Consider the following 20,006-nt stretch of genomic DNA (forward strand, 5'->3'; position numbering starts at 1 on the left):
ACACACCATGGAATTAGCAACAATAAGCAAGGGATTAGCATGTGTCATCCTGAAGATGCTACTGAGTGTCTTTTCAACAGGAGTCCACATAACTCATGCAAAACAGCAGTATCCATGTAACATCCATATATGAACTGTCCCTTCACAAAAACATCAGCAGGTGATTAATACACTACTTTAGGGTATAGCATAAAAAAGCTCAACTACCCACACTGAGAAGTGTCCAACAGGAAACAAGGCTATTTTTCTCTCCATCTTCCAAAAAAAAAAAAAAAACCCAGAAAGAACAGTCCACTGAAACTAAGGAGTTTTCAAGAAACAGCAATGTCGATTAAGTCCCCACCCAGCAGAGGGCATCCCTAGAGAAAACAGTACCCACAGCAGATATCTTCCACCCTGTGACCAAAGGAGGACTGTAAAAGCCAACAACTAACATGATGACTCTTGTAAATCACAGAAGCAGAACATGTTCAAGGAATACTCCTACTGAAGACAACTGACGTCAGTATATTTGCAACAAAGCCCTGTGCAGTATACCACCAATGGGAACTCACTTGACAGTGCAGGTGAACCTTGTGGAAAGCTTCATGATGGCAGTGAGAGCATAGCCTCGTGTCACAGATGCAGACATATTAGATATCAGGACGCTTTCTAAAATATCAAGAACTTCATCCTCTGTTACCTGAAAAGGTACAGTGAGGTTAGGCTAAGACAGAGAGGAGCTTGCAGCAAGCCTTCCAGACCACAATGTGTCTCTTGCCTAACGGCCATGTCACACTCCTCTGCAACTCTGAGCCTGTAACATTATGTTCAGAGTGTGAGAGACATGCATCCAGGTGGAGATCTTATGGTATGAGTTTTAAAACACAGTTCCCGTTTCACACATTGAAGAGCGGGTTTATCACTGAAATACACTAAGACCCTAGCAGACTTCTTCTGAATCAGCTGGCACTGAAACCCCACCATTCTGCCAGTTGTAGCAACACTCCACACATCCAGTATTTACACAGTCCACGCCAGCAGCAGGTGAAGGAGATTCCTGTCCACGGTCCATTGCCATCATGGACACCAGTGCTAGGGAACTGCTGAAAGCACTCCCTTCACCTAGCCAGCATCAATTTGGTCCAGCCCCAGCCAGGTGTCCAGTTGCAGTTCTTTCCTGAAGTATACCTGTATTGGTTCCTCCTCTTCACACTGACCGGACACCAGAAGATCTCCATACTCTCCTATGCACCAGGAGGCAACTTGTACCAGGGGTTGCTGTTGGAAGAAAAACCAGAGAAGGCTAACAGATAAATGGCTGCCTGCACAATAAATTAAACTATCCACATTTCCAGGAGCAAGCTTAGCCTTCCACAGCAGAAGAAAGAGGAATATTTGATTCGATCAAGAATTCCACAAGAGAATTGGAGAAACTAAAAAGAACATGAACTTATAGAAGACATACCTGCTCAGCAGTCTCTCCCTTGGAGCCAGAAAATGTGATGTTGGCTTTCCCTGAGATGCTTAGTAAACATGCATAATTATTGCAGTACAACAACAGAACTGAAGCCAACCACATTTGGTTTTACCTGGGAGTAATCTCCAAGGATGGCTTTGTAGAGTCTCTGCACAGTGTAGGCATGCATCTCCACACTATTAGTTATTAACTGGATCAGATTAGGAACAGCATCATCACGAACATAACTTCCTGCCTGCAAGAACAATTGTTAGGTTTTACTATGGACCTTCTTAAGTAACACTCAGCAGCTGTGATACCCTTCACAAAACCACCTGATGCATCTGGAAATAAAAACCAACCCTTTCATCCATGAGCACTTTACGGCTGACTTTGAGCAACCTCAGGGTGGCAGAAGTACAGGACAGCACATTTACCAACAAATAAAACTATACTCAGAGAAATCCACACTACAGATACCCTGAAACTGCAAGAGGACAGAGTGCAGACATGAATACAACCTTATGAGTTTATCTCGCAGACAAGAAAAGGCAATTATTTTACTGGAGAAAGTAAAATCTGAGAGCAATTCTCACAGCCAACCTTCTAACAGAAACTAATTCTCACTTCAGAAGACGAATCTACTTCTCTCTGTTTCAAGGTGACAAAAGAGCATCCCAGCCAGACTTACTTTTTGCTGAACTTCTCAAATTTGAACACTCATACTGCTAAATCTCTTCCTACTCCTTTGCCTGACAGAACACACTGCCTACCCAACTTACCAAGATCTCTTCCCTTGGTTGCCAAAGCATTGCTCCAGTTCCACCTCAGCTGTGATGTTTATACAAAAATTCAAGTAGATAAAGTGTAATAATTAAACCCAAAGAAGGTGAACTAGAAGGCTGTTAACACAGTTTCATTAACAAGTTTTGATAAACTCAACTTGGAGTAATTCCAAGAAACTCCTTCACCCCCTTTCTCTTTGCAAGTCACTCCAGGCTACATTCACTCTCTTCTGAAAGGACTGTATATTGGAATCAGACAGTACAAGAGATGTCCTTAGATGCTAGTGTGATTACTTCAGTAGAAACACTGCTACACAGTTACTCCCGTGTGTTTCTGAAATAGTACAGTTCTTCTAAAAAATCACTCAGTGACCCAAGGCAGCCAGTCAGAAATATGTAAACTCAGTAAATGCGACTATCATAAGTACACTTCCTCTATGTATTTTAGCATTTATCTGCCAGCCTTTAGAACCATCTCCAACTTGATGGTAACTTCCTCCAGAATTAAAAACATTTTATGTAGTCGCACACAAGAGAGGCAATTTCACTTACCGTTGTTAAGACTCTCATAATTGTGTCTATGTGCCAGCGCTTGGAAGGAGCATATCTGACAAAATTAAGAAAACAAGTTAGAGCAGTAAGTGCCAGTCTTCAACACCAGCAAAAAACCCAGCATCATCAGAACCCCCCCTTACAGTTACTTCCTGGCCCATTGCTTCATGAGGAAGAACACCAATACTGAGGGAGGGCTACAACTGACAAACCACACATAAATTAGTGAACAGAGAAGAAATGAATCAACACATTCTCTCTTGGGACCAAGCAGAGAGAGAAACAACACACAAGGTGTTCACAACCCCAAGGATGTACCAAAAATTATGAGCAGGTAAAACAATGCCATACTTTTCAGCTGCAAGAAATATTCCAGATGCACAGTCTGCCTTGAACTCTGGTTCACAAGAATCTAGGAAATACAGTAACTCCTTCATCATTCCACGAACATTGTTCCCATTAACAAGAGCAAAACTCAGTTCCATCGCACGCCTAGGGCAAGAGACAGAAAACCAATCAAGTAACTTTACCTAGTGAAGGATGTAAAAAAACCTGAAATCTAGCTACAAAAATGCATTTAACTTTTAATTAAGTAGAGATCAATACTTACTAATCCTGTGAGAACAGCCCTCCACATTTAATGTGCAGTATTTTTTTGTTTATAGGCAGACAAACATCCACTCTCCAAAACATTAAGGGGGAGTGGGGCTACGGGATGCTCTAGAAACACCTATCCATATGTTAAAGATAGCTTAAGGCTAGCAATATCTTTCAGCAGCCAGAGTCCAACATTAAAATCTGACTGTCCAAGTGTAATTGAATAGTGGTCATTTCTGACACACAACTGTTAACAATTAAAGCATGCCACAGCATATTTTCTCCACCTTCAGGGATCCAGAACAGACCTATTTCCAATTCCATATATTAGAGATTCAAATGTAGTTGAGATTTAAAATATTAACTGAGAAGCTTTACTGTATCCAGTTGAATAAACTGGATACAGTAAAGCTTCTTATACTGTAGTACAAGATTTCTAGAACCCAAATCTACCCTGATATTTTTCATTCCTCCTCACCACAGATGTGCTGACACCACAACTACTCAGAGTACTAGCTCCTTGCTATTCCTTTTTGTGCTCATTGAGAGCTCAGAAGCTACTCCCAGGCCCTTCTATTTGAAGCTTCTGTAGTTGACTTTAGCACAGGTCTCTCATTCTTCTGCCTTTTTTTTGAATGAAGACTACTAACTTCAGATGTGATTGATTTCTGCACAACTTTGCAACAGCTGTATTCAAATGCATTAAAACAGGCTCGCTAAATAACCCTGAGTGAATTTTAATGTGGTATTGGGCACACACAATTTGTTCTCAAGAATCTGAGAACATCTAGACAACACTACTTCTCTACATTTTCCTAGTTATTATAATAATAAGGATTTTTACAGAATGGTGAATTGTAAATGTGTTACTTTGCTTTTTACCCAGCTAGTACCCAAGGACTGAAAAAATATAGAGATATTCAGAATTAGGCTGGAAATACCGAACTAAATTGCTACCTTTTAACATTTAAATCTGTGTTTAGCTGATGACCTATACCAGAACTGTTTCCATCCTTCCAACTAATTCCCAACTCCCTTACACCTGTCCCTACTGGGTTACAAGTTTTCCATGTTTATGTTTAAAATTTCAGTCACTTTATAGCAGATATATCAATACTACAGCTGTGCAGGAATACAATGTTGTCTTCATGCCAGGCATTTATCGCAGCACATAATTGCTTACCTTCAGTCATATTACATGTTTCATTTCTGTCACAAACTCTTAAGCATGCAGTTTAATCAAATCAAGCAGAAAAAAATACTTTAATTAAATGGCAAAGCCATTCTGAATTACACTACATGGGCCAAATATGAACTGCATTAGTTACAAGATGATGAGCAGAGGCCATGCTTCAGATAACCAAGACCAAGTCCCTCAAGTCCTTGAAGCCTGCTGCCTGGGGACTCTGACATATATTCATTCAATATAATGCTTCAATGAAGACAGTGCATTGTCAGCAGCACGAGTGTCAGCATGGCAACATCGTGCTCTGCTGATGGATCACTCAAAGGCTTCATCCTCCAACAGCACTCAGACATGAAGCTCAGTTGTTTGTAGCATACCTGTGTTTCCCTAGCAGGTGCCAATAAAATGTTTTTGTTGCCTTCTACCCATAATCTAGATAAGGCTCTGCTGTTCCACAGTCGAGCCCCATTGCTGGCTCTGACACCACACAGCAATGGCAGCCTGACTTGCTGAGCATTTAAGATACAAATTTGTGGTTTGGGATAGATTGCAACTGTAAAAAGAGATTACATGATACCCAGTACACAGCAGTTCAAAGTAAGTTTCAGAAGCAAGACAAATCCAATTTCTTTCCTGTTTTACACATAGTCTGAGAAGAGCTGTTAAAAAAATCTACAGCTGATTCAAAGATGGGCATAAGTTTGAAGAATGACTATCAGAACGAGGATCTGTGGTGTATCTAATCAGTTTGAGCAGATGGAAGAGGTTGAACAATTCTGAAGGTATATTCACATGATGAGTGCTCTGTGGAATTCCGGCCTGTAGCAGAGAGATTCTATGAAATACAACAGGAAAAATGCTGCTGTCCCCAACACTGCATGCTGTATACTGCACTGAGCCCAGACCTTTCTTTGCAACCCAGTTACAGAAAGAATAATGAAGAGGAGGAGAGTTCTGAAATAAAGAACAAGGAATCAAGAGGCTGAAAGACTCAGTTTAGAAGAGCAGCCTTACACATACACTGTGCAAAGCGAGACCATACAGTTCAAGAATTTCCATGAGTGACAGAAACAGGAGGGAGTCACTATCGTAAAAGGAACATAACTAAAGTAATGAAAACTGGAAAAAATTAAGACAAAGTACAAGACAAAAAGTATTTCTCTGGTGAGAAGTAAGGTTGCAAACTTTCCCAATGCCTAGAGAAGCAGCAACACACCACTATTTGAATGACAAATGAACATCAAGAATGATAAAAGGATTTGATTTGTTAACTGATTGATTAAACAATTTGTGAAGTCTGAATTCTACTACTCCATAATACATCTAAGAATACATTATTTGCATGGCTTAACACTGCTTCAAGACAACATGGCACTGCCCATTCATCTGGGAAAGAAAAGCAACGTGGAGCACATCAGAGTAGCTTTGATCATAATCATAGTGCACAGAGGCATTCCATCTTGCTGAGAGCACACAAATCTAATCTCCAACTGATACTGTATTCTGGAAAAATTCAGGCAAACAGAATTTCTTTTTTCCCCATGAAATTTAACAGCAGCTTTCCAAAGAAGATGGAAGTACATCTTCATTATCTTGTTTGAATTATGGAACCGTATTATACCTTCACAGTAGTCTCACTTACAGTTCCCCAGGATTATTGTCATTTTCCCCTAAGCTCTGCTCATTTTCCACAGACTGTCAACCTCAAGAGTCTGTTTCACTGATAATCTGATTGATTACCTTTTAATGGAGACATCGAGATCCTTCAGGCAGTCCACAATGGTGCTTCGGTGCCGCTGTACTGCATTATGGTCTGTCTGCACAGTTTTCAACAATGACGTCAAAGCTACATATCTGCAAACAGGACATAAGGTCATCAGTTGCTGACAGTAGCCATTTAATTTCTACAGACAGACATTGTCCCCTTGCCCCAAACCTAGTCTTATCTTGCAACAGAATAGGATTCTCTTGCACTCGGTAATGAATGTCCTGTAGGGGACTTCCTGACCTACCTTCACAGGTGACCTACTACACTAAATTGTAACATGCCTAACAACACTGCTGTCTAGACAAGCAAGCACCTCTGCAGATCTTACATTCAAACCAGCATCAGTAAAAATTCCACGGCTAGAGTCTGGAACCCGTATCATGATTTGCTATCCAACTGCTTGGAGATAGTATTCAATCCTAACAGTTTCAGCAATTCCACATCTGATTAATAGTGACCAGAGCAGAACTAAACTCCTTTGTTGCCACCAGCACACAACCAGAAAAATCAGTCTTTGCCTAATTTATCAGATCTCCAATGCCAACTCTGATATGAATAGCACCACAGACCACTTGGGACAAGACAGGAAAAAATGTGGACCTGATTAAGAAATCACATGTTGAGAAACAGATCGTACACAACAACTTATCAACTAAGAAGGGCAAGACCACAGATGAGATCTGCATAGAGAAAAGAACGCACCAAGAAAGAAGCAAGCTCAACAGCCACACTAACCCCAAGAGCAGTGATCCCAACATGGTCTCCTGGAAAGCTTTACTTCAGCGTCATCTTTGTGTAATTGTTTCTCATACATTTTAAATTGGGTGTTGTCAAAACACACTTTGTACAACTTACCTAATATTTTTGTCGTTGTTTAATAAGAAACGGCCTAGGATGTTAATGGCTAAGACCTGCAGAAAGAGTTAGGGAAGGTCAATGATCTAAAAGGGCTGCTGGTTATCTTCATCATTTCATGGTGACTTCAAAGGCAACACGTCAAAAGTAGCATTGCGGTTCTTAGCCAAAAAGAGCTCTAGAAGCTGCCTAAGCAGAGGAAATGCTAAGGGATGCATCGCAGGCTCTCACTTGCACTCAGGACATGCACTCTGCAGGAAATTTTGCCTTTTAATTTTTGTTATTTTAAAAAATCCCAAACACCTTCTCTCCCCCAAAACAAGCACCCTTTCTGCAAAGGTTACAAAGTTATCTAGAGACAGATGCAGAGCTGTGTTATGGTGAAACAATCTTGCTTCATGTCCTCCACACAAATTACTCTAATACAATCCTAGGAAAAAAACAAAGGCCATAGCAAAGGCAACTTACTCTCAGGCCACTCTCAGATTTTATATCCATAATAGTCAGCACAGTTTCATACAGAATGGCATTTCCCACATTTTTACTTGTTTCTGTATTAGTGGCAACCTGGAGAAGGAAAAAAAAATAACTTCAATGCATTCAAAGCAGATCCCCTTTGTGCTCTTCTGCAGAACAGGCAGCAAAAATAACCCCTACAAAACAGCATCGCACTTGTGAACATGCATCTCTTTCAACAAAATTTCACTTAGCATGGCAAGCAGCTGTAACCTCAGTGCTGCAGAACCTAAATTATTAAGAAACTAAGAGAAAGTTTAAACCAATCTTCAACCTTGCAGAGCTTACCTGTGCAAGTATATCATTCATTGCTTCACTAGAATCATCATCATTTCTCCCTAAAATTCTTAGTAACCGCAGGATTCGTACCTATTTTATAAAACAAAGCAAAGAAAAGCTTGGATGGCAGTGCTTGATTTGGCATCATAGTGGCAAAAAAGCAAAAGAAGCTGCTGATTTCCACTCTTAAGCAAAATGCTTATGCCAGGTAAGAACTTTATCAACAAAAACAGGCTTCTGCTGTGCTTATTTTCTTCCCACTAGCCAGAACCGTTCAGCATCCCCTCTCCACCAGGCACAGCCTTCCAAAAATCATTAAATGCTGCTTCTCTCTTTTGTCACATAACATGACAACACTACAACTGCTGGTTAAACTAAGGCAGGTGTCATTCACTAGGGCAGATGAACAGCATTTGCACAACCAGCTCAAAGGAAGACCAAAAAAGCCTTAAAATCAACACAGGTAACCACCTTGTCACACCTAAGGCTCAAAACACAGTCCTAGAATTAAAGCTATCAGTCACTGTTTGCATCAGTTCTTACCTGCAAAAAGGGGTCACTGATCCCAGACACATCATGCTCTGGTGAATATCCAGACATGATAAGGTTCTTCAGAATACGAACTAATTGGGGAACAAGCTGTGAAGAAGAGAGTTGTCCTATTAGGGTACTGCTGTTTCCCTGATCCCAGCTTTGAAGCACAGGTCCAAGAACAAATCTTGTATTTGAAAGCAAGTCAGTCTCTGGATTCTTCTGCAAAATTCAACCTGCACACCTAGAGCTGATGCTGTATGAATACCTACAGCTTGGCTAAGACACAACTAGAAACAGTTAAGCTGGGACCAGAGCACCATATTGTGTCTTCAAAGTAGTAAATCTACATTTGTGGTATAGTGTAAGAAGAAAAACAGCCTAGTTTCCCTGTCATCTCCTTTTGCTCCTACCTTTGCTTTTCAGGAACTACAAACTCCTCTGAAAACATGCATTTCATAAAACACACAAAATGAACCCTGAACTTCCTGTATCTCCCTTAAAGAGGGAACGGAAGGGTGCTGCAACATCTTCCCTCCAGACATAGTAGCAGACAAGTGGAGCATTGCTGGAATCCTTATTCATGTTTGCTTTGCCTTCCAACATGTGTGAATTATCAGGACTGAGGACAGAACAAAGGGAAACACTACAGCCATGGAGACTGGTTGAGGGCCAACCCCCCCCACCCCTCCCCGCATCTTCTGGAATACAAATTACACCCATGAAGATTATCAGCACTGCAGTTGGACTGGGTAGCTCTTTGCAGCACAGAAAGCCTTTACAGCCTCTTAAAGGCAGTTAACTGTCTGTCCTGCTCCTTTCTGGGAATCACTCAAAGTTGCCCTATGATTCAGACAAAACACAGAGCCCAGTTTGTGGTAAGAAGAAAGCCCAGGGCTACAACTTGCAAGGCACCAAAAAAAAAAAAAAAAAAATCTATAAAGCATTCCTCAAATGAGGGAAGGCTTGAGGAAAGCAGGCCGATGTCTGCAGAAGGCCACAACTGAGATTCAGGGCTGCCATGGATGTGGAGGTTTAGTGACAAGACCAGCACACAAAGAGCATTAGACAAGTACAGATTATCTAAGCATGTGGCATCAATCACAGCTGTGTCATTCAGAGGTACTGCCTCACAAGGGACAAACGTCTACAGATTCAAGGCAAACATGCATCATCTAGAAAAATTAACTCTTACCTTTTCATTCTAACTCAGCAGGATTCCAAACAGACAAAAGGGACAAAACAGACAAAGCAAGCATTAGGGATAGGTCAATGTTGTACCATTCACAGCATAACAACTACAAGAAATAGCTAGAAAGAGTGCCCCTAGTAACAAAATTTTGTGCACTCAGCTCTTCTCTCTTTTCACAACTATCACATTAACCAAGCAATTAGTAGCAGGGATGGTACCTGCAAAATGAACCTCATCTAACTTCTTTTCCCGCTTTGAAATTTACAATCAAGGCAAGGGAAAATACATGCCAAAATGCTAAGATACACTAAAGAATGTACAGTTTTAAATCTCTAATGATACAGATGAGTCAAGGAAGAAAGTAAATGGGCATGCAAATAAACAACGCCTTTAAGACTTTTCAGAGGAGCAAATGGCTTGCTCTGTTCTACCAACTTTGTTCAATTTCTCCTTCTTTGATCAAGAATTTAAAACGACAATCAAGGCAATTTTCAAATGCCCTTCTATCGGTAGTCTTTCACATGGCAATAATACAGCAAACTATAGCAAACAACATAAGGAAGTCAGGAGGGTGATGGGAAGCAAACATTCCTAACTAGAGGAAGAAGAATGACATTGATTCTCAAACCCTTAAATTAAAATGGAAAATTGTGTAGTGTAGTATACATCAGTCATGAGGTATCTATACAACTAGAATTTAGACTGGTGTTTTTGAACTGAGTGCATATAACTGTGTGGCTGTGGTTAAGGCATTCAGGTGTTGGTATAAGCTTCAGTTTTTCATCTTACTCTCTATGTTTACTTCATTTGTGATTCCAGTGTCACCATGCAATTAGATAGAAGGAGTGAGGAAAAACCTAAGGGACCATCAAAGACAACTTTAAATCTAACTCTAGGATGAGTTTTATACTGCACAATCTTAAGACTGACTGTTTGTAACTTAACCACTTACTGAAGGGGATTAGGCCTAGATACACATGAAATTCCCACACTTAATGATTAAAAAATAAATAAATGATCAAACAGACAGTATCATTAAATTATTCAACCAAACAATTGTAAGGATTTTACTAGAAGGCCATTATTATTAACTTTGCAATATTACCAATTCACACTTACCTTTCTAAAGTGTGCAAGCATGTCTGGGCTTCTCTCACACATCTCTGTGAGGAGGACAACTGATGTGTGAAGAACACCTAAAGGTGAGGGAGGGGGAAAAGAATAATGTATCTCCATTTGACATCATTCCACTGGCTCCAGACATTTGATGAACATCATAAGAAAACAACAGGAAATAATTTAAAAACATTTTTGAATTCAAGTTATTGTATCTAGCACTACAGATACTTGTGCTTGCAGCTGTGTCCAAGGGAAAGCAGATAGCAATGTGCTCCTGCCTTAAAGCTGCATTTAAAGGCCAAGGCAGGAGATAAATTTGATTTGGTCTGCAGAAACTCACATACTAAACATACAGTAATGGTCATAGTTGGGTTACTGACCTCTAAGGTCTCTTCTAAGTCCAACCATTCTATGATTCTACACAAACGTAAGACTCCAGAAGGACATGTGTTAATTGCATTCTGGGTGTCAAGTTCCTCACACTTCCAGATTTTCTCTTCTGATTTGGGTTGCCTAGCTGACCTTCTGTCACCTTCCTCAGGAGGCCTCAGAACTCCATTTAAAGAAACACTACACAAAAATAATACCACCAAACCTAAGAGTCACTTTAGGCAGTGTACAGGATAAAAATCAAACTTTCCTATGTCACCCACTCTGAAGTGTATCAAAACACAATGAAAGAGTTCCTTTTGTCACCTATGCCATGTTAAAGTCCTGTTGACTAGCAGAGTCATACACATCTCTTCCTTCTAAATGACATTTGCATTCACTGTGTAGAAATGGAAAGAAAAAAAATCATACAAATACACCTCTAAAGTTCCCTCCAAACAAGAGGCTTAGGTTGTAAATGCACTATCCTCTAGAGAATGGCCTAGCCTTGCTAAGTACAGTCCCAGCTATTACCATGGTTCTTCTCGTTCAGCAAGTTTTTGGTGGCTGGCAGGAACATTTCCATAAGTTCAGGCACCTTTCTGATGACATGAACAGCGCACAATGCTGCCTGGATAGGAAAAACACTTGTTAGTACACACTGCAATGACAACAATACCTATTTTGGGAATACCTAGCACAGTGGGAACTATAACAATCTGTATGATAAACAAAGGCCTGGCACATTTTTCAATCTCTCTATTACAAGTGTCACTCAACAGCATTCCAAAAGAGAGTTCAATAAAGGGAGAGCACTGAACTACAAACTAATACTCCCCCTAGCAATGGTTCATTTTTACATTATTCACATAAGAAGTGCTGTTATCTGCAAAGCAGCTCTGCCTTTAATAGGGCTACTTCAGCCTGCCTTCCCCTTTCTGGGAAGGAGATAATGCATTGGAAACAAATAATTAAACTTACTGTAAAATTATGGCTTATTTACTTTCTCTCCTTCCCCGAAAAACAACTTCCTCCTGCAGGTGATGGGTGCTATGAGAAATAAAACTACATTTCCAGGGTTTTTTGACAAAACACGTGCCTATTTCTTCCAGGATGGAGAAGCAACAGGAGACACTACTCCTTGCAATTGCTTGACTATCAAGTCCCTCTTTCCAGAACACAGCAAGACCTCTTAGCATTGCTTTCTCTCCAAACTCTCTCTAGATCCAGCACTAGACAAAGAAGTAACAATGCATCTCTTCCTAAAATCTTACTGCTTCACACTCTCGCCAAGACTTATCAATAAATAAACCTAAAAGAATAGGGGTAATCACACTTTGCTGATGCTATGGCACATTTGCTGCAGAAATGAGACAATTTATAAGTGTTTGTCCATTTCAAAACCTTAACCCTTCTAGTTCTCATATTACTGTTACCATCATCAACAGAAGACATCAAATAGGTTCAAATCTTCTGATACCAGCCTGCACTGTTAATAACCAGAGTCTTCTCTTATCTGAGAAGATAAATCAAACTGGTGAATTTTGAGGCTGAGTCCATGAGGGGGCAAATGTTCACATTACTACTAATAACATTATGGGAAAGAGTAGAAAAATAGAAGCAACTGCCTTGCCAATTGGAGGCTTATCTTCTAGAGGCTTACATACATTCCTGCTATTAACATTCAGGGAGTTTTGAGCTCCGTCTTGCACACTGGGAAAATATTCACTCAGTGTGATCTCAGTCATCTAATATTCCAGATATTAGCAAGGCGTTCAATCAATCTTGCCTTTTAATCCATAACAAAGTATTCAAAAGTTTCCTGAAGTACCTTCTTCCTAAGATAGGAATTGGAAGTTTTGAGGAGCTTTTCCACCTCTCCTGCAAGGTCTCTGCACATTTCTGAGGAACCCATGCAGCCAAGAGTACAAAGTGCCAGCCCCTGCACATACTGCGTGCTGTGATTAAGGTCACTGTAAAGGAGAACAAAAAAGTCAATCAGCATGCACACACAGAAATTGAATACACAAGAAAAGGGCATCTACAGCTAGAGTCATCTATCCAGCAACACACGGCCCAAAAGAATTTTCTGGATTCACAGCTCTGTTGAAGCACAACTTGGGAGCAATGGAAGCTTTGAGTACATGTACCACAGGGTTTGCATCTAATTTTATTTAGAATCCTCAATTAAAAAGATAAAATACTTGGTATAACTATCAGGTTGACTTGTCAGGGTATCCAGGGATTGAGCTGAGAAGAGGGAAGACTATACAGAATTCCATTTCAAATGATTTCAGCTTTGGAACTTGCATGCAACGTACAGACCAGCAGTGACACGGTGGGCTGTCCCAGTTTAAAGATGTTCTACAACAGGCTTTAGCTTCTGCATTTAAAAACCAAACAGTATAGAAAAATCTGTGTAAAAGTATTCTCTATCCTGACTAAAAACCACAAACCCCACCACTCACACACCTTGAAAATAATTCATACAAGAATTCTGTTTAGCAATTTTTCCTATTCATATACCTAAGGAAGTTGTGAAAAGTGGTCACTAAAAAGCTAAACTACCTAACAGGAGATGCTATTCATGAGGCTAGCTACAATGTCACACTAAGCACAAGACGACATAGCTTCTACATGGCAATCCCAACAGCCTTGAAATTCAAATTCTACACCACTATTCCTCTGTGTTTGGTACTAAGGTTGCCACAGCACCCAGGATTCAATGCTGAAGAAAATAAAAAATACAGTTCCTGGTTTGGGAGGCAAGGGGAGCTGGGGACTGCAAGATGGAAGAGCTGGGGAAAGAAGTGGTTCTGAACCAAACACACAAGAGGTGTGGAATGCAAAGACAGTATCCTGGTTGTCACATGAAGCAGTTATGGCATCATGCAGATGAAGGAACAGGTAGCACATGCTACTAAATAGGTTGTTTTTTTGTTTCCTTCCTTTAACAATTTTTTGGCAGCTATATAAAGCTGTATCACAAGTACATGCTTCAAGAGGTTGCTTTTCTTCTCATCTCAAAAATCTGGGTCTTGCTACGAAACAGTGAAAAACAGTGCCATAAATAAATCCCTTAACATCTAGATAAAAGCAAGACACAATGGCAGACATAGAAGCTGAAGGAGAAAGCAATATACAACCCAGGAGATGGTAGGAAGCTGTCCACCATTTTTGCTCAGCTTCCATCTGACCCATTGCCAGTTCAAACTCATTACACCCTTACCAAATTCACTGTAGCATAAACAATGAAAAGAGCTGTTAACCTGCAGCCTGGTTCTAATGGAAGCACCTCACAGGTATAGCATTTCAATGAAAGATCTTTAGACAAAAATCTTGTCTTCTGGATGCTACGTTCAAAGCTAGCAGATCTTCAGGCCCACAGCTTTGTCAAGTTTCTTTTAAAGCACTCTGAGGCCACAGTCTAATTGAAGATCAATACTTTACTTGCTAATATCTGAGAGACTTATGTGCTAATAGTATATAATAATAAAAACAGGTACACCACACACAACCTTTGGGTAGGTCAACCAGAACCCAGCTGTTCCATACCTGCTCCAATCCGTCTTGAAAAGAAAACACACTCATCGTCACCCACTAAACTATGATGTAAGAAAGTCCCACTTTAACATTGCTTTGCTGAGAGAAGTATTAAAAAAATAGTCATTCCCGTCCCCTCTTGTCTGATTTCAGCAAAATGACAGCACATCCCAAGCTGCTGCCTTGCTTCCAATGAAAACTATTCATCATGACCATTAGATCTTAAAAAGAAAGCAAGATACATAGCCTTGTTCCTTGACAACTCTTCAGAGCTTGTCAGCAGAAGCAAACACACATAGGATGTGTGTTGCTTGCTACATATGCCTCTTCAAAACCAATGCAATTTTATTCTGTTCCCACTAAAGAAGCTAGACAGGATGGCCCAATACAGAGCACTACTACAACAGTCTTATTATGGTCAACAGCATACAATAATTTCAAGGCACCAGTTTTCTAACACAAGGGAAAAACCCTAAAATACTCTAAGTATCACTGTCAGAAGGATACTTTCTGATACTGAAACCTCAAATCATGGTTTGATGGAGAGGTGGTACCCTTACTTCTTGATGCAATTGGTCATAAGAAGATGAACATCCTGTCTCTCATCCAGCAGCAACATGGCACCTAAATACCCAATGCGCTTGTCTGTGAATTTCTGAGACGCAATAAGCTTGAGGCACTCCAACTGGAAAAAAAAAAAGGAAAAAAAGAAGAAAAAAAGACATAATTAGCTTAAAAACTACTTCTTAGCTAGAGAAGAAACAGTTTGAATTTTGATGTGTAGTAACGTATGTATCTCAGAGTGCACTTTTAAAGGTGTATTCAGTTTCCATTTTGGTGACATGGAAAACCAAGAAAGATTAAATGACCTGCCCAAAGTTCCAACAAAGCCAGGGGGAAGGTCGTTAGCAACTCCGGTGCCTTGAAGTGGCCAGACACTGATGGTCTTCCATGACCTCAGATATACCAGATATGTTGGTTAATGTCAGATCACAAAAGTAAATGATAGCACATTGACAGAGAGGAAAGATACATCAGGAAACACAAAACAGTAAAGATCTGGAAATCTAGATCATGAGTCATGTTTGATATGCACATGAAACTTTTTAACTAAACTTAAAAGGTTCCATTTATCTACTAGGAAGAGGATCAATGCTCTGTAAGCTGCCAAAACAAGGACATGTAGTGATAGGACAAGGAGTCATGACTTCAAATGGAAAAAGGGGTGTTTATTACGATCTGTAACTAACTTGCTAGCTAGGTAAAAAGTAGATTGTCAGAGATAGTTACATTTTTACACTTCTCTGTAATCCCTGGAACACCAGAAGTTTACTAAAACCATGTGCATTCTAGCCACTACAAGTTTCCCTTTCCCCCTGTAAAAATAGCAACTGTGATCAATAGCACAGACAACACACATAGTTTCCAACTGCACTCTGCTAATCTGAAATTTAATTGCCAGCTCATTTTTACATCTGACACTTTGAAAAACAAATACCATCCACCACAGAGGTATTCTGATATTACAATCCACTAAAATAGTTTTCTGTAACAGATAACTAATCAACCATAATCTATGTCTACTTTCCTGACAGGGAAGTAGAGATCTATCCCTCACAAACAATTTCTGTAAGTCTGCTTTACCAGCTGGGGCAGCAAATAAGCATACACACTAGGTCTGAGGAGGGGTCAGACAGAACTGGCAACAGATCCATAGCAAAGGGGGCATGCACAGGCAAAGTTACGAGGTGTCAGGAAAAGGGATTCATGGCTCCAGCTAGACAGAAGCTTGAACAGGTGAGATGCAAGAAACACACACATCAACAAGAGTGAAGTTGCACAGTATATTGGTAAGAAAATTTAAGTTGAACTGCCAGAGAAAGAAAGTGCTATGGCCTAGTCACAGTCCTGCAAGTTCTCATGACCACATGGCATTAGAACACACACTCAACTGTTGACGTTGTTTTCACATGTGAAAGCCCAGCTAGTGCAAGGATGACAAATTGGTAAGAAAAGGCTTGAAAGAAATTGAGTTCAGTCTGCAAGGTTAAATGGGATGAAAACCTTGAATAAACACCTCTGAAAAATAAGACCAGTCCTCTGCAGAGATAACTGAATTCACCCAAATGCCCAAGATCAGCCACAGATAACGTACAGACCACTAGATATCAAGCTCTCACGTTTCCAGCGCTTTCTGTAAAAGAACAATGCACCTCTGAAACAAACTTCTTTCCTGGGTTTATGAGATACTTATACAATCCTCAGCAAAAGCACAACATAAAATTGGTGACACCTAAGCTACAGAGTAAGAGCCAATGAAGGCAAAAGATGAATGACTGAGGAAGAGCATAAGAAAACTGATGACTGCAACAGACACTCTAAGGTACATTTCTAGTACTTTTGAATTTAAAATATATTAGTGAAATTTACCCCATGAAAGGCTGATGAGTTCTTGCTTCATTTGTATAGAAGTACATGCAAACTGGATTAATTCACAGCAATGCTAAGAAAAATGATCAGCTGAAGCTCTTACTAGGTGTAATTAGTGGAAAAAATCTTGATACTGTTAAATCCATTTCATTCAAAGGAACAATTAAAATCTGCTACATCACTACTAGTAACAGATACTACTGGCATGTAACCAGACTACAACTGACCCAACTTTTACAGACATAGCCACTCTTCCAACTGGAATTTTTTTCAAATAGAAACAATGACAATAATAAAGTTATCTGACCATTTGTTCAGGCTGTCTGACGACTTCTATACTTGCACAAATGGCCTTTGCACATGCTCAGGAGACAGCATGCCATCCAGTGCATATCAGCATGCACTGGCTAAACACAGGCTCGTTCTCATACTTGTGTACAAGATATCCCAGGTCAAAGCTGAGGAGCCCTGGGTTGGACAGAAGTAGATCAACCACTCACTCCTGGTTACCCACACTGTTAGATTCTGTCTGCTTACAGCTTTAAGAGAGACTGTAACACCACTTGTGGCTCTCCTGTTTTTCAGCAAAACGTCTTTCCTGCATATACACCTACCATCCTCAGAAGCTTACTGTCTACATTACAGGACTATCTATCTGCAAGACTCCACTGTTGGAAGAGCCTGCGTCCTCAACAGGTCCCCAGCTCACACAAACTACACTCCTATACAACAGTAGCACTTTGAAAGATTCCTTCCAGTAGTAAGTGTTAAGGACATGCAAAGGTCTCTAACTCACTCTCTTGCAGAATATTTGTCAAAACCCTTTTCAGCACTGGGCCCTATGCCCTCCTGAAAATGCAACTGATAAATTACAAGAGAACCAAGGGCACTGAATGAAGTACTCTGCTCTCCAAATAGTCAGAACAGACTCTTCTTTTCAGGATCACAGAATAGTGAGGTTGGAAGAGACCTCTAAGATTATCAAGTCCAACCTATACCCTAACACCTCAACTACACTATAGCACCAAGTGCCATGTCCAGTCTTGTTTTCAACACATCCAGAGATGGTGATTCTACCACCTGCCTGGGAAGAGCGTTCCAGTACTTTATTATTCTTTCAGTGAAAATTTTTTTCCTAATATCCAACCTATACCTTCCCTGACATAGCTTGAGACTGTGTCCTCTAAGATGTAGCAAGCCTGGCAATAACAGATACTGAACAATCTGCTTTAGCTCTCTTTCACTAATGTGAAGTTAGTGAAATTTACCATTACTAGTGAATTTACCATTACTAACCAAAGCAGAAAATGAAAATTTCTGCTTTAGTTAGTAATGGTAAATTAGCAAATTTACTTAGTAATGGTAAATTAAATCATTAAACTAAATGGCAAATTATAATCTTCCTTGGATGGGATTAAGTACTTGAGCAACAAGATAGAAGAATGAAATTTAAATCATGTCCTTAACATAGGCCAAATGCTGAAATTCTAGATGACACTTTTATAACACTTTTCATTATTCTTAAGGCTCCAAGACAATTAATTTTTGTGACAGGAAGTTTCTCCCTTGGACCAGAGAGCCCAGCTATGAAAAGCATTAAGAACAGAACAATACACAACTTCACTTGCTCTTTTTCAAAACTCTTTACCCTGAGAGAAGAATCCAGTAATACAGAAGTAAGATGAGGCACTTCATATGCTATAGCAGAGCCCAAACTCACTAATCCTAACTATATGCAATTTGATTTCACTGGTTTGAGCTTACTGTTTCACTGAGACATATTAGGACTGGTAAATTCAACCACAAATGGACAGACACACAAGACATGAAGCTACTTGAAGGGATACAACAATTTGACTGATTTGACTGATTTAAGCTTTATTGAAGACCTAGGTTAGATTACTACTAACAGGACACTTACTGATTTCTGAGCAAAACTGACTATGCCCCAAAGACTAAGCAAAGCTAACCTGAGGGACACCTTGTAGATCAAGAGCTTCCAACTTCCTTCTCCCTTTCCTAAAATTTCTGTCAAAAATAGCACTTCAAAGATAAGCCAAGAGATGGAAAACTCACACCTGCATTCTCCACATCATCTCACTAAGATGGGGATAAAGAACACCAACTTCTGATTGCCAGGAACAGACCAGCTCTTTTCTGTCTCAAATACATTACTTCATACAGAAATGGGTATAGAGACTCCTTTGAAGTATGTGGTATTTTTCAGAGACAGAACTCCAAGGTGCTATTTTGATCCAATCTAAAAACATCCCTATGTCTTGGACTGTGGTTTAAGCACTACTGCCCAGCAGAAACATGGATGGTGAGGAGGAGACAGTATGGCAAAAGCAGACTAACCTCAAGTTTCAAAACAAAATATGTAAGCCCCAAACAGCAAATCTCACTAATGAAATCTAAACTAACATAGGTTCAGAACATATGTGAAAACAGACCTCAAAACATCCCAAAGGGCAGTAGAACTGCACCTAGGAATGCTCTGAACAAGTTAATTTGCCCAAAACACAGAAGACAGAATGGCTTATGCACAGAAGGCACTAAATTTTAACCTACCTGTCCAAAATGTGCAGGATATCCCAGCATGTGCATATACAGCAGCTTTGCCACATTTCTGCATCGGTATGTGTTATCTTCCTCTCGGAAGGATGACCGGATAGCAGCACATTCCTTTTGGATCATCTCACGCTCTTCTGCCTGGGTTCTTGCTGTCCGGATGGTCCGGATCAACTCCCGCAGTCTGATGGGGGCTGGCATCCTCTGAGAGAAGAAAGAGGTCTGTAAAACTTTTACTGTCTCTAAAGGCTTCATAATGATCTCACACTTTCGTG

General features: G+C 40.1%; 1 protein-coding gene and 1 non-coding gene across 4 annotated transcripts in view; both read right to left on the minus strand.

The window, feature by feature from the left end:
- Positions 1–20,006, minus strand: part of AP1G1 (adaptor related protein complex 1 subunit gamma 1) — a 36,780-nt gene that overhangs the window by 6,761 nt on the left and 10,013 nt on the right. For 2 of the 3 annotated variants that reach the window (XM_041484799.1, XM_041484782.1), the window contains exons 2-17: positions 19,732–19,935; positions 15,291–15,415; positions 13,019–13,160; positions 11,722–11,818; positions 10,819–10,895; positions 9,703–9,711; positions 8,520–8,615; positions 7,986–8,066; positions 7,650–7,748; positions 7,182–7,237; positions 6,299–6,412; positions 3,127–3,267; positions 2,776–2,830; positions 1,572–1,694; positions 1,171–1,260; positions 555–682 (exon numbers count right to left, since the gene is read on the minus strand). In XM_041484799.1, coding sequence (XP_041340733.1) covers positions 555–682; positions 1,171–1,260; positions 1,572–1,694; positions 2,776–2,830; positions 3,127–3,267; positions 6,299–6,412; positions 7,182–7,237; positions 7,650–7,748; positions 7,986–8,066; positions 8,520–8,615; positions 9,703–9,711; positions 10,819–10,895; positions 11,722–11,818; positions 13,019–13,160; positions 15,291–15,415; positions 19,732–19,932 — 1,634 coding nt within the window. In that variant the 5' untranslated portion in view covers positions 19,933–19,935. The remainder of the gene's footprint in view (positions 1–554; positions 683–1,170; positions 1,261–1,571; positions 1,695–2,775; positions 2,831–3,126; positions 3,268–6,298; positions 6,413–7,181; positions 7,238–7,649; positions 7,749–7,985; positions 8,067–8,519; positions 8,616–9,702; positions 9,712–10,818; positions 10,896–11,721; positions 11,819–13,018; positions 13,161–15,290; positions 15,416–19,731; positions 19,936–20,006) is intronic. The other variant, XM_041484792.1, reaches the window with a different exon arrangement.
- Positions 4,818–4,904, minus strand: LOC121362936. The gene has a single exon (XR_005956602.1). It is a non-coding gene; the product is annotated as a small nucleolar RNA SNORD71 (small nucleolar RNA).

The sequence above is a fragment of the Pyrgilauda ruficollis genome, unplaced genomic scaffold (genome assembly GCF_017590135.1).
Source record: "Pyrgilauda ruficollis isolate IOZ18807 unplaced genomic scaffold, ASM1759013v1 scaffold117, whole genome shotgun sequence".
NCBI classification, from domain to species: Eukaryota; Metazoa; Chordata; class Aves; order Passeriformes; family Passeridae; genus Pyrgilauda; species Pyrgilauda ruficollis.